This window comes from Tetrao urogallus (assembly GCF_951394365.1).
Source record: "Tetrao urogallus genome assembly, chromosome: 4".
Taxonomy (NCBI): domain Eukaryota; kingdom Metazoa; phylum Chordata; class Aves; order Galliformes; family Phasianidae; genus Tetrao; species Tetrao urogallus.
The window spans coordinates 40,998,103-41,010,994 of record NC_136817.1 but is presented as its reverse complement, the minus strand read 5'-3'; the positions used below and the strand labels follow the sequence as shown (position 1 = coordinate 41,010,994).

At 40.6% G+C, this 12,892-nt stretch overlaps 1 protein-coding gene across 2 annotated transcripts in view; it reads right to left on the bottom strand.

Annotated features, from left to right (window-relative positions):
- Positions 1–4,291: 4,291 nt before the first annotated feature.
- The window catches only part of NFKB1 (nuclear factor kappa B subunit 1), a gene marked incomplete at both ends in the record, with an annotated part of 43,237 nt that continues 34,636 nt past the window's right edge, over positions 4,292–12,892 (bottom strand). For both annotated transcript variants that reach the window (XM_079534962.1, XM_079534961.1), the window contains 9 exons: positions 4,292–4,479; positions 5,621–5,798; positions 5,933–6,105; positions 6,439–6,508; positions 7,362–7,483; positions 8,331–8,433; positions 9,280–9,449; positions 10,452–10,653; positions 12,702–12,816. In XM_079534962.1, the coding sequence (XP_079391088.1) occupies positions 4,292–4,479; positions 5,621–5,798; positions 5,933–6,105; positions 6,439–6,508; positions 7,362–7,483; positions 8,331–8,433; positions 9,280–9,449; positions 10,452–10,653; positions 12,702–12,816 (1,321 nt within the window). The remainder of the gene's footprint in view (positions 4,480–5,620; positions 5,799–5,932; positions 6,106–6,438; positions 6,509–7,361; positions 7,484–8,330; positions 8,434–9,279; positions 9,450–10,451; positions 10,654–12,701; positions 12,817–12,892) is intronic.

Below are 12,892 nucleotides of genomic sequence, written 5' to 3'. Positions count from 1 at the left end.
GAGTTAGGGCTTGCTTTTACAATCCTGGAGTCTTTGTTTTCCTTTCTTACCCTGTGGGGGAGAAGTTGAGTAAACCAGGATCTTGTTGTTTGAATGTTTAAGTGTATGTTCCAGTCAAGGAATCGAGTTAACGTAGTTGTCCTTCTCAATCAGATGTCAGAGGATAGTGAAATGAAAGTCCCTGTTCAGTGTAATTAGGGATAGAGAAGCAAGTCTTAAGTGAAAAATGCGGAACCTTAAAAATTTCTTGGTTTCGTCTCTGTCAGCATTGGGAAAATGCCATTGTATGTGGCTACTGTAGGCCACGGGTTAACTGACAGTAAGTCAGTCACAAGCATTTGCAGTGTGTAATGAAGCCCACAGATCGGCTTGCACACGTCTGTGTTGTGAAAGTAGCGTGGCTAAGTGGATGATGGAAAACTTTTTACAATTGGTTTTCCCACTGACTTATTTACGAGTTCTATGGGCTTTGGATAACGTACGTACTGCAGCCTAATTCTAAGCAGGGCATCACATTATTTCATAACCCTGGATACAGAAAAGCATCTCCTGGAATTAACTTGTGCTGTCTTTTGCTTGTAGCTGTAGGAATCTTTTGAATTCATCAAAAGTTTGGATGAAACTTGTGGCAGAATCGCTGCAGGACTGCTCTGCTTTAAGAGCATTGTATGCTCCTGAAGAGCTGTAAGCTGTAAGTGAGTATTGGCCAGTTGCATCTTGAGCTAATGAATGGTCACCACTGTTCCTTGTCACCTCAAGGGAGGGAAGGTTGCTTTTTTCCTTAAACGCAGGAAAACAGCACTTCACCAGCCCATGAAAGGGAGAAAAGGCATTTCATATACCACTGTAGGCTGGTAAACAAAAGTCACTGGAAACTCACAGCAATGGCAGACACTTTAAAAACAAGCTCAGTTAAACTTTCTAAATAGCCTTTTTTAATGTCAAACATAGAGAAAATCTGTAGTGTTCTGTTGTCACGCCATATTTTTGCTCTGTTCCCTATTTCTGGTGTCTGTTACTGTGGTACAAAGCAAAACAATGCAGCAGATACCTTTTACTGCAAGTGCAGATTAAGTGTATTTCAGATTTAGATTCTTGCTATAATTTATAATATATAATGTATAATGTAACTTATAGAACTTGATTGGAAGTGTCTAAAGGTTGCACCTGTCTATATACTGGGGAGGGGGGGAAAGCTTAGTTAAATACCTTTGGAGATATTTCTAGATTAATCTCTGCCAAAGAAACTGAAAGTGTGACTAGCACTCAGAGGGACGAGCCCCCAGTGCAAACATCTTGAGATGCTTGAAGTTGTTAGTATATGCATTTTGGCCCTTCCTCCAGCTTTGCTGTCCTATTTGCTAACAGCAGTGCACTCTACGCCTCCTGCACAGTCATGCAGTAATGCTTGGAGTAAATAGGAGCTTGGTAGATTGCTGGAACAGTTTTCCTAAAGGTTCTGTTAGGGAAAAGGTAAAAGTAACTCCAGAAATTCTATTTAGAACAGAGATACACTTAGCTTTTCTGAACTTTAGTTAATAACAGGGTCTTGATTTTTGTTCCTTCAGGGCTAATGTGGAGTAGAATAGGGACAATAGCTTGTGCTACAGGCCTGTAACTGTACTGAACATGAGTCAGTAATGATTAGTCCTTGTTACTACCCTGTATTGGTGTGGTCAAGTCTTCTCAGTGTTGGGTGGGGCAAGGTTTCTCTATAACCCAGTTATGCACAGGAGATCTCAAGCAGTGAGCTGGGTTCTCTCATTTGTTTGACCTTCAGACTTGGGGAACAGGAATAGCACTCCTTTCTTGCATAAGGTGACATAAGAATAAATCTGTGTCTAAGGTGAGCTAATGGGATGTATAAATCTCTCTTAGTGGTTACTTGTTAAGAATACAGCTACTCAAAATGTTTCTGTTGAGACTTGGATGCACTGCTCATACTCTTTTCCTGTAGACCATGCTTCCTCTGCGTACACTTCTTCCTTCAAACTGCATGAGGCAGCAGTGTGCTTGGGCATTTCCCCTTCGCTGTGGTGCCTGCCTCCTTCCAGGTGCCAGAAGAACAAGGCTGCCTGTCTTGCAAAGGACGACTGCCTGCTGATAAGAGAAAAGGTAAGGAAGAAAGAGCAAAGCTGTGTGCATGAGCATTTTCTTTGAATTAAACCGAGGTAAACACAAGGCTCTCCAGTAAATTTACTCTGCTGGTGTGGAACTATACAAAAAAGAAACAAATGCCTCTTGCACTAGGCAGCCTGACACCTGTAGTGCTCCCTTGCCAGCTGCCTTCTATTCTTGCCTGCTTTTGCCAAACCATGGGTCATGCCTGTAACACATGCTTAAGATGCTGAGGGCTAAAGCAGATGGGAGAAGTTATGACCTGACTAGAAATTTAGTGTTCATGTTTGAATTAATGAGACTACATTAGTATTTTTCTATTGCTAAACCAAAAAACAAACAAACAAAAAAACAAAAACAAAAAAGTCTGAAGCTTCTGTTGCTGCAAAGAAACTGCAAGAAAAGATGCCAGCCTGCCACTTATGCCACGTCTCTTCTGGTGGTTTAGAAGTAGCAGAGGGCCGGAAGCAATGCTAAATGTGCTCATCAACAGCCAGCCTGCCTTGGTGACCTGCAGGATTGCAGAAACCTTGATAAAAGTCTCTGCCACCCCCTCCAGGCTGTGCTGGAAGATCGGTGCCAGAAGGTAGGAGTGACTCAGTGGCTCTGACAGGGACAGAACATGAAAACCTTTGGCCGTTTCTGCATTTAAAAAATAGTTGCAGCTAGAAATGAAGGCGGACCACTGGACAACTACACTCATCAAACAGAAGTCCACACTGCTGCATTCATAGGCTGCTCATGTGGTAACTGAAAGAAAGCACTGTATTTTTACCATTTTGTATCCTGTTTCTCTGGAATTAATTCAGCTGGATATGAAGTTACTTCAAAAGATTTTTCACTGATTGTGACTTCATAGTAGCGTTTGCTGTAATGAATGGAAGTATTTAATATTATTTTATTTATATTATCTCCTTTCCCAGGAACTATATCCACATTACTGAAGACTGAGGTCAGCCAAGGATCATCAGTGTGTCAAAAACTCCACCTCTGTGCCATGAAAGCTGGCTATGGGTAAGCGATATGACAGCACTTTGCATTTTCATAGTTAAATCTGATAGCTGTTCTGTATCTGTAGTAGGGGCAATATCTGTAACTGTTGCACTCACTGGGATTAATTTGAGACAAAAAGAAATACTCCTCAGAAACATGGTTATAGAGTTGTTTCAGGTAGCCAAGTAAGAACCACCTCATTAGTTTTGCTGATAAGCTGAATTGTGGACTTCAGCATCGATGACTCTCTGCTGCCAGAATTATGAGAACTATCAAGGACTATGAATCAGAGGCTCTCTGCACAGATTCTCAGCTGCAGCAGATCCTTGTGGTCTCGTTCCCTACAAGACATTTAAGGAAAAGAGGTTTGCAACCCTTCATTTATTTTAGTAGTTGGAAATTGCCAGAACTCAGTACTAGATCTTCTGTAACTAATTGCAATTGGAAGTCATGTAAAAATTACAGCAAGCGTAGACAAGATTTAATTTTGAGTTTTTATTATAAAAGTAAAATAAAAATAAGCTTTTAAAAAGCACACATTTATTTTTTTTTTTAAAAGGAACTGATATAAAAAACTATTTACAAGTAGGAAATGCAAAACTTGATTTTTTTTTTTTTAAAGAGGCACCAAAGCTATGTTTAAATACATTATTTGAAATATACAAGATTTTTTTTTTTTTTTTTTTTTTTTTTTGGATTCTTTTGTCAGAGTTGTCACTGTTGCGATTAAAGTCACTATTTTTTCTTTACCAGTGATTTTAGGAGCTTTTTCCAGACAACTGTGCTGCAAAACTTCTGAAGGGAACAGCCAGAAACCATCCTTTGATTGCTGTGTGCTTTACCTCTTTGAATTAAGTGAGCTGATATTAGGCATTAATAAGGAGTGTCTTTTGTCTATAAAAGAAAATCCTCACAAACCAGGTGAGCTCCCTCAGTCCATCAGTGTCCAGTCCTTTGTATTAATGTGGCACAGAGCCTTGGCTCTCAGATGTGGCTTATAAATGGACAGTACTTGAGGAAGGAAGCAAGGGTGAGGAGTCACCACTGGTTCAGTTTCGTGTGTGGATCCTCCAGTGCATTTCTGGTTGTGAATTTACTTCCCTCCAGCTGTGACAACATCAGTGTAATTCTAAACGTTGGGGTTGTTTCTGTAACTGCATATATTGCTAATTGAAGTTACCTAGTTAGGTATATAACTGCTTTGCTCTGAGCTTTCCTGGCCATAGCCCAGGGTCATTTTGCTAAGTGTTACCGATGACTTGCTGTTCAGAGAGTCTGAATAAGTAAAGCTCAGTTTGCGGAAGGAGGTCTCTACCCCGCTGTCACACGTGCTTTCAGTGTCTTGAAATTTGTGATTATAAAGTTCACCTGAGAGAGAAAAGGGAAATCAATTAGTTTGTTTTACTTCAGTGACATCCCAAAAGGCCAGAAGAATAGAATACAAAGCAACAGGTTACAACTCTTGTATAAGAAAATAACTGTAGCTTTAGGTACTGCTATTGGAAAAGGCTGAATCAGCACAGGCTGAATGTTTTCAGTTGAGCAGAGCATGTGAGCTGATGCACTGCTGGCAGAGATCAACTGCAGGCAGCGTTTGGGTGAGATGCGAAGCCTGCCGTGCTGCTGACATTAATACTGTCACTGCACTGGAGTCAGGAGTCTGCCCCAGTGTGGTAGCAGCAGGGCAAAAAGTTCTCTGCATCTCAGATGCATGGACTGCACAAGTATGCAGCTCCAGGATGAGGCTCCTTAAAATTCTCATGTTATTTCAATTGCTGATTTCTGAGGTGTTTGTCTTGAACAATTTTCATCTAGTTATTAAAGGGAGACTGAAATACAAAGCTGTCATCTGTGTAAGCTTCATAAAATAAGCACCTGATTGCGAGAGAACTGTATCAGAGTTGTAGTGAATAGAACAGCAGCTGGTGTATTACAGAGCCAAGTGGTATTTTTCTAAACAACTGTTTTAAAAAAAAAAAAAGACATTCATATTGCAAAGCAGCACAAACTCCCTTCCTCTTTAAGAATAGTCTAAAGAGGTAATATGTACAAACACACTCTTGAAAGGTGCAAATGTTTGTTCCATGTCTAGCACAGTTGGACCAGGATGGAGTTGCTATGGTTGATTCTTTGAGAAGTTTATGAACCCCAAACATCTGTGTTTGTCTAGATTGGGTGGAAGAAAGGGGCAAGTGAAAATATAATGGGAATGTGTACAAACCTGTGAATTAATTCCCTAGTTTATCTTTTAAACATCTAAGGAATTTGTATCAGTAAGTGGCAGATGACCACATTAAGGAAAAAGGAGCCAGTTATACTCAATACTGTAGCTACAGGTTAAAATAATTATTTTTCCTTTTTCTTGTGCATCTGGCACATGTCAACTGAGAAAGCCCTACATGGTACACAAGCAGAAACAGGTAAGGATCTCAGACATGATGGGTAAGAAACTCTGCTGTCTATTAGCATTCCAAAGCAAGGAGGAAGAACTAAGAAATGTTAATTTTACCTGTCTCTCCCTTTGCAAAATTGGCTGGTGATGATATAGGAAAAGCTTCTATTGTGTTGTCCTCCTGGTGAGACTGACTTTGTGAACTAGATAGTGCTTTCTCAATTACTTCAATAGCTTCCGTGTGATCCATCTGTCTCAAAGCAGCAATCAGCTCTTGAACTGTACCTCCAGAAATCTAAAAGAGAAGACAGCAGATGCTCACAGCTTCATCCTGGCTAGCTAAAACCAAAGGGCTGCAGTATCTCACTGTGCAGGACAACATTCACTGCACATCTGCATGTTCTTTATTACCTGTTACAGCCACATTACCTTATAGTTATCTAGCAGAGTTTTTGAAGGTGAAGGGCTCAACCTGAAGGCATTATTAAGAATGCCAAGACCCAACTTTTCTGCTAGAGTAGACCAGTTCTTGCTTGAATCAGGTGTTTCCAATAGCTTGTAAAGCTGCTGCTTGGAGCTTTCATTCAGCTCTTTCAGAGGGCCTGGGGAACAGAAAAATACACCTGTAATTTACACGAGTCGCACACCAGTTCATTTCTAAGCAGATGCAAAGCCAAATTAAAAATTACTTATTGTAGCATCCACTGCTATTTACTAATATATTGCTGTAATATTGAAAATGTACAAACTTGGGTCCTCGTGCCATGCTTCTTAACAGAATCTTGCTCATTCAAAGACTGCAGTGGTAGTGAGTACCTCTTCTCCCTCCCCACCTCCCTTACGAGCCTCTGCTTGTTTTGTTATTCTCCAAGCATGCTTTGTGTACTCAGCTGTTCATTACCAAGGGGAGGCCAGGTCCTCTTTACAGATGTTACCTTGTGTCATTAAGTCCTCTGAAACTGCTGCTGCTGCCGCGTAGGGTTTGCCATTTAATATGTCATATACCTAAAAGAATACATTCAATTTATTATTTAGCAAAACCTGGTTATTTGTCCATTATTTGGACAAGTTTCAGTAGTATTGTTTATGTAGTATTGTAAATGGCCCCCTTTTTTTTTTTAAAATCATTTATACCTTGAGGGATAAATCTGTAAGTTCATCTCCCTTGCCCTTAAGCTCTGTCGTCTGGCAATTATTGTCAGGATACAGAAGCAGCCTGCGCAGTAAACAAGGGGCTGTAGCAGTAGATAAGTGAGGATTTAGCAGCTATCTACAACTAGTAATTTGAAACAAAGCCTGGGCTCCATTTTCATCTTCTCGGTACCACTCCCCACCCTCGCTCCATATGATCAGAATGCTGGCTACTTATATGCTCACATCATGCTAGCTGCATGTACTTGGATACTGGAGCTTGAACCACGTAATCTAACCAATGTTTAGGTAAGACACAAAAGTCTATTTTCACTACATACCACCCAGTCTGCAGTTCTAAAGACCGTGCAGCAGAGAAACGTATTACAGTGTCTCACCCTGGCCTCGCAGACCCTGAACGTGCACCTGCAAGCACATGCTGCTCAATCTGCTGCATTCTTTTCCATATTGACAACCCCAGTGCAGCTACTTTGAAGAAATGCTTGTTCAATCCCGCTCAACAGAAGTAGGCTACTAAGAGGAGCTTCCAATACTACTTCACCGTTTCTTATGGCTCAGTAAGTTTGTTTTTTATGTCAGTCAGGTGCTACAGAACTTTGTCACTATTTATATAACTAGATGAAATGAAGCAAATTGGCTGACAAAACTGAACTATCCTTTTTTTTTTTTTTTTTTTTTAAATACTAAAAGACAACAGACCACGTACCTCCCAATTGGCTGCCATATCCAGTGGTGTTGTTCCAGGTACAATTCCTTCATCATCATCATCTTTCACATCTTCTTCTACATCAAAGAGTGGCTCAAAGTTCTCAATGTGAGGATCTGCACCTGGAAAACAAGCGTGCAAGAAATTTCTAAGGAAAGGCTTTTAAGCTGTTTTACATTGCGTTGTTGAAAAGCATAGTTAAAATAGCTAAATTAGAAGGTTTGCAATTCAAAACTTAAAGTACATATTTTAACTCAGAAAATAGTAGGGTTTTTAAATAAACAGAAGTTGAATCATCCCTGTGTATTCATCCATTATACAGGGGGAAAAATGACAAGCAGTGTGTTAAGGCCCAAAGAGTCTGATTATATAAGCTGACCTTCCAGTTCCATTCTTGGCTCACACAGAGCACGTATGTGATGAAGCACTGATGCAGGGCTTCCCTTTTGTAGTGTCGGAGAAAGCATGAATGTTAGTAAAAGAGCAATCACACAGCCAGAGCTGTGGGAGGCTTGGATTTCTGTTTCTAAGGAGAAAATTCAGGTATCGAAGGTTTAAACGCAACTGAAAAGAACATTCCAGTACAAAACCAAAACTAACTTTACTGTAATGATACAAAACTGGGGAGAAGTGTTCCCAGTTTCTTTGCCTTTAAAAGCAGTCCGACCCTTATTCCAACCATAAAACTGGGTTTTTTGTCTGCTGCAGGTATTAAAAAAAATATCTACAACTACCCCAAAACTTCCAAGAATGCTTGGGAACTATTTTACTTAGACAGGTTTGCTTTGCTTTTTTTAGCCATTAGATGGTGCTAAAGACCCCTGAAACTAGGACTTTCCGAGGAGAAACAAGCCTTTTAACATCTGTTATCTTCTCCTCATTAAGAACTTCACTAACTCCTAAGTGCAGCCCCCTAACGTGAATTGGCACAGTTAAAGAGAACACTGCAACAAATATTTGACTGAATACCTGCTGCTTTGAGAACTGCTGCCAGTTTTGTAAAGCCCCTTCCAGCTGCTATGTGAAGAGGCGTTGTGCCATCGTAGGTAGTGCTGTCCACATCTGCATCACCCTAAGTATTAAAAGAGAAGAAGGAAAATGCTATTCATCCATACAGTACTGCTACATGGAGACTTGTCTGCTTAAACCTTGTTATTCTGCAAGCAGCACCATTCCATGCCTGTCTGTGCAAAAATTCCAGCCGTTGTCTGAAAAGAATGAATCGGAAGGTGATTACAGCTATTGGCACGCAAGAACAGACAGTGGTTGTGCACTGCAGTACTACAGCAGGAGGTATGCTGTCTGAACCCAAATAGGCCAGGTAGATAAAACTCAAAAGCCACTTTGCATCCCATAATACTAATCAGATAATAGTTCTATTATCAGATTACCCTCAGCATCTGCTGTGCACTGCAAGCTGCCTTCCTGCTGCCCTTCAGCAGAGCAGATGGGCCGCTAGCACATCTGTACCCCATACCAGGGGAGCTACTGCAGGTAGCTGTGGGTGTGTGCAATTAAGCGTGCTAAGATCAAGGTGCGAGAGATGAGACAAATATTTACAGATACACACAGCTATCTCTCTGCACATCTGCATACGCATTCCACCACACCAGATCAGCAACTTGTTCGTGAGTAGTTTCATTGGCTGCTGGGATTGCTCAGTGCAAATTAAGCATGGCACAGGCAGTCAGGTCAGGGTCACAAACCAAATTTCTCAGCTAAAAAAAAGGTTCATCAGCAGTGCTGAATAACTAATAGCAAATAAATAACATCAGTGAAAATTTTCCCATTATACCAGTTAAAATAACCAAGCCAATAAAGAGAAACACCACTTCATTTCCACTGCAGACTGACTTATTTTAAAAGTCTTGAAAATACGTCTCTGGGAAGACTGGGGAAAAAGAAATTCTGCCCTCACCTCAAGCAAAAGGCAGCCTGCCAAGGGGATGTTCTCTTGTTCAACAGCTAAATGCAATGCAGTTCGTCCAGATTTTTGTTCCTGAGCATTGACGTTTACTCCAGCAGCAATCAGTAGTTTCAGACACGACAAACTATTAGCCATCACCACCATGTGAACTGCACTGAGACCTACACAAAAGCCATTTGTGTACATTAACATTTGAAAAACACAGAAATGTCACAGCAATGACTTCTTAAGCAGCTGCATCTCTGAGAGGCTGTAAAATGACTGAGAGTTACTGTAGTTATCTGAGCACGAGTGACCTTTGCCTGTCTGTGCACCAAAAATGGTGTTAATTAAAATGTTCTTCGTGCATAAATTGGAACTATTGTATTATTGTGACTCAAAACCATGCATGAGAAAAATCAGCAAACTGCACAGAGGAACAGAAAGGAAGAAAAATGAATCACCCTGGAATGTTCTAGAAACATCCTGGAGAATAATGCTCCTTAAAGGTCAGACAGCTCCGTCACCTCAACATTAACTGCTCAAAAAGAGAATCATAAAGCTTTCTACTTATAAATAATAAGAAGGATCAACTCTCTCTGACAAACTTAACACAGTTTTTTAAATCACATAGTGACATTTTTAGGCCAGGTATTTTACTATCTACATCTAGTGCAAGAGTACTAAATTCAAATGACCTGAGCCATTGAGAAGTGGGAGAGTAGGGTCTCCGTGGGTATTTTATAAGCTTTAATACTCTGTGGTCCCAGTGTTCCAGATGTGATACTTGACACTGGTCCAGAAAGGACTTTTGAGGGAACTTTATCCACTGGAGAAGAGGAAATATTTTCAGGTGGAATTTCTTCTAAACAGTGGTTCTGTAAGGCATCCCAAGAGGAACACAGTTCCTGAATTTTTGTGATGCTAAAGAACAAAAAGTTCAAATCCATAGTGTGTAATATGGACATTACCAATCTCTACGTTCTGTATAGCCACAAAACCTACACATGTATGTTCTTTTATCTGACTGCAGGTGTATAAAAGCCAAGGCTACAAAGTGCAAACCATGGAAAAATGCAACTTCCAAGGTCTGTATCCGCCTAGAAAGACTGGGTTGTCAGAAATGGTGGGGTGCTTGTCTAGAAGGCAAGTAAGTGTAAAGTACAGGCACTATCGTTCCATACCTTCGCCATTGAAAAGGTCAATCATTGAAGATGCCTTCTGATGCTTGAGGAGCAGACTCAGAATCTTGTCATCTCCTTCAGCAGCAGCTAAATGTAAGACAGAATTACCATGGCGATCCAGAAGGTTGACATTTGCTCCAGCCTTCAGCAAGTCTTCAACCACCTCTGCCTGTTTTGTGATTACTGCCAGGTGCAAGGGGGTCTGGAAGTGACAGAAGTGAGCCATGAGAACATGAGGGACAACTACACCCCTTTACAGAAATCTGCTAAGCCAATGAAAGCACCTACTGTGAGGTGCTGCTCCGCTTTAACGCTGGCACAGGTGAAAAACTTGTGTACATTTTCTTCTGCTGTATAATACAGATCGGGTTTTCTACTTACTGGAAATAAAAGCCACCTCACTGGTATCAGCAGTCAGACCTGAGGAGGAAGGAAGACATTGCCTACCTTGTGGACTGGGGGACTAACCTGGCTGTTTGTAGTGCAAGGGTCTTGGAAAATGAGAGAATCCCCTGTACTCTCAGATGCACTAACCCTGCCAAGCTCCTGCCACAGAAGGAGCACACACACTTTCTAGAGCCTGTTCAGCTCTGCCTCTGCAACTGAATCATACTCTAATTTTGCTCCTAAAAAGCAAGTTCCCAGCCACAGGTTTAGGATTTCCTTATCCTTCAAAACAACTACATACAAAAAAGCAGAAAAACTTGCTGTTCTGTTTGCCAAAGTTCAGATTACACAATATCATCTAGCTGATAATGTTTGCATGGGTTCCTATTTTTGCATAAAGACACCTGTAGCACTGAGGCTCTCAGGCTGAGATTTCAAATTTTTCCAGAGGTTAACTGTATACTGCATCCTTGCCAATAACAAGTTTCATGGATCACAAAGTGTGTATTTAACAGTGAGGCCCTGCAGTGGTTTAGGAAATTGTATTCCTAAACTAAAGTAATCTGAAAAATGGAGAAGATTCCATCTCCATATCATTACTTTTATATTTACAGATTACTGTAAAAAAAGGAACTAATTTCTTTAATAATCTGTATACCTATTTCTTTAATAATCTGTAAAACAAGCTTGTGTTTGTCAGTAGAATTACCAACGTATCTGCAATTACTTGAATTGATACGGCGAAGCATGATAATCTTTCAGAGTATCTGCACAAAGGGAAACCTTAGACTAAACCTGCATTTCCCTCCCATCACTGGCTTAAGGCTTAAGTGAAAGGTAGAGCAGCTGGAGAAGTTCTGGTAGTTAGAGATTTATTTCTTCTATGGAGCACAGCTTTGCTTCCTATTTCTGTTAAACAGAGGGCATGCAAAATTCAGTTCAGAATCTTTTTGCTTTCATCACCTTTCACATTTCAAACTTCCTTTATGCGAGGACAAAATGAAACATGAAAGAGAACAGAGAAGTCACAATAAAGCCTCTGAGATTATCTGCACAGAACGAAGTCTTGGCTGTATCATTTATAGCATGGAGCTGAACAGAAAGAAATGGCACAAGTCTCAGAAGTGCTGCTGTGTGATGTCCAGCTGGGTACCTTTGTGACAACGGAATGGCACGCATGGTTGAAGAGAGCTTCTTGTGCTGGCAAGTTTCCATAGCTCTTTTTAAAGCCCATCTAAGTTGCAGCAGAAAAAGCTCAAACTGCGTTACAGATAAGCTGAGGAGAGAATTGTGCTGGGCTGCTAACAGTTACTTCCCTACTGGGTAAAAGACGTTTTTTGTTGTTGTTGTTTTTTTTTGTGGTACACTGTGAACCGAAAAATGAAAGAAAAACTTTGGTGCTCATACAACGGGCATGAAGACCTTCTAGGCTACAGAAAGACATAGTTTGTTACAAGCTTCCTCAGCAACTCACTCATGATCCTGAATTATCCTGCATTAAAAAATTTGAGAGAGCCCAGAGTTGGCACACTAATCCAGATCTCTAATTTAATAACAGAAGAGCCAAATAATGAAAATATAAACTGAAGAATTCGGTATTTTGGGGCTGTTCTATAATAAACAAATGGAGATGTTTCTCTTAACATCAAGGCAGCTAGGAATTAATAGAAGGAAAACATGCCCTTGTTCTTCCACCACCTAACAGCGTGTCACTGTGTTCCTCAGTGCGTGAAACTGTAAACCAGTTTGCCTTACTATGTGATGTGGGCTCATTCTGATGAACAGAAGGAAAATAAGACAGTAAGGAGAACAGTTACAGCTGGCTGAATGATCTCCATCAGTTACACCACCACAACAGCATACCTGATAAAGGTCATTTCTCATGTTGATAATGCTGTTATAATTCATGTCCGGCATCACTTGCAACAGGTTTTTAACCAGTTCTCTATGAAGGTGGATAATTGACAAATGAAGGACACTGAAACAAAATAACAGATTAGCATTGTCACTGTATTCTCAAACGTATGATACAAATTCTAAGACTTGGCTGTGCA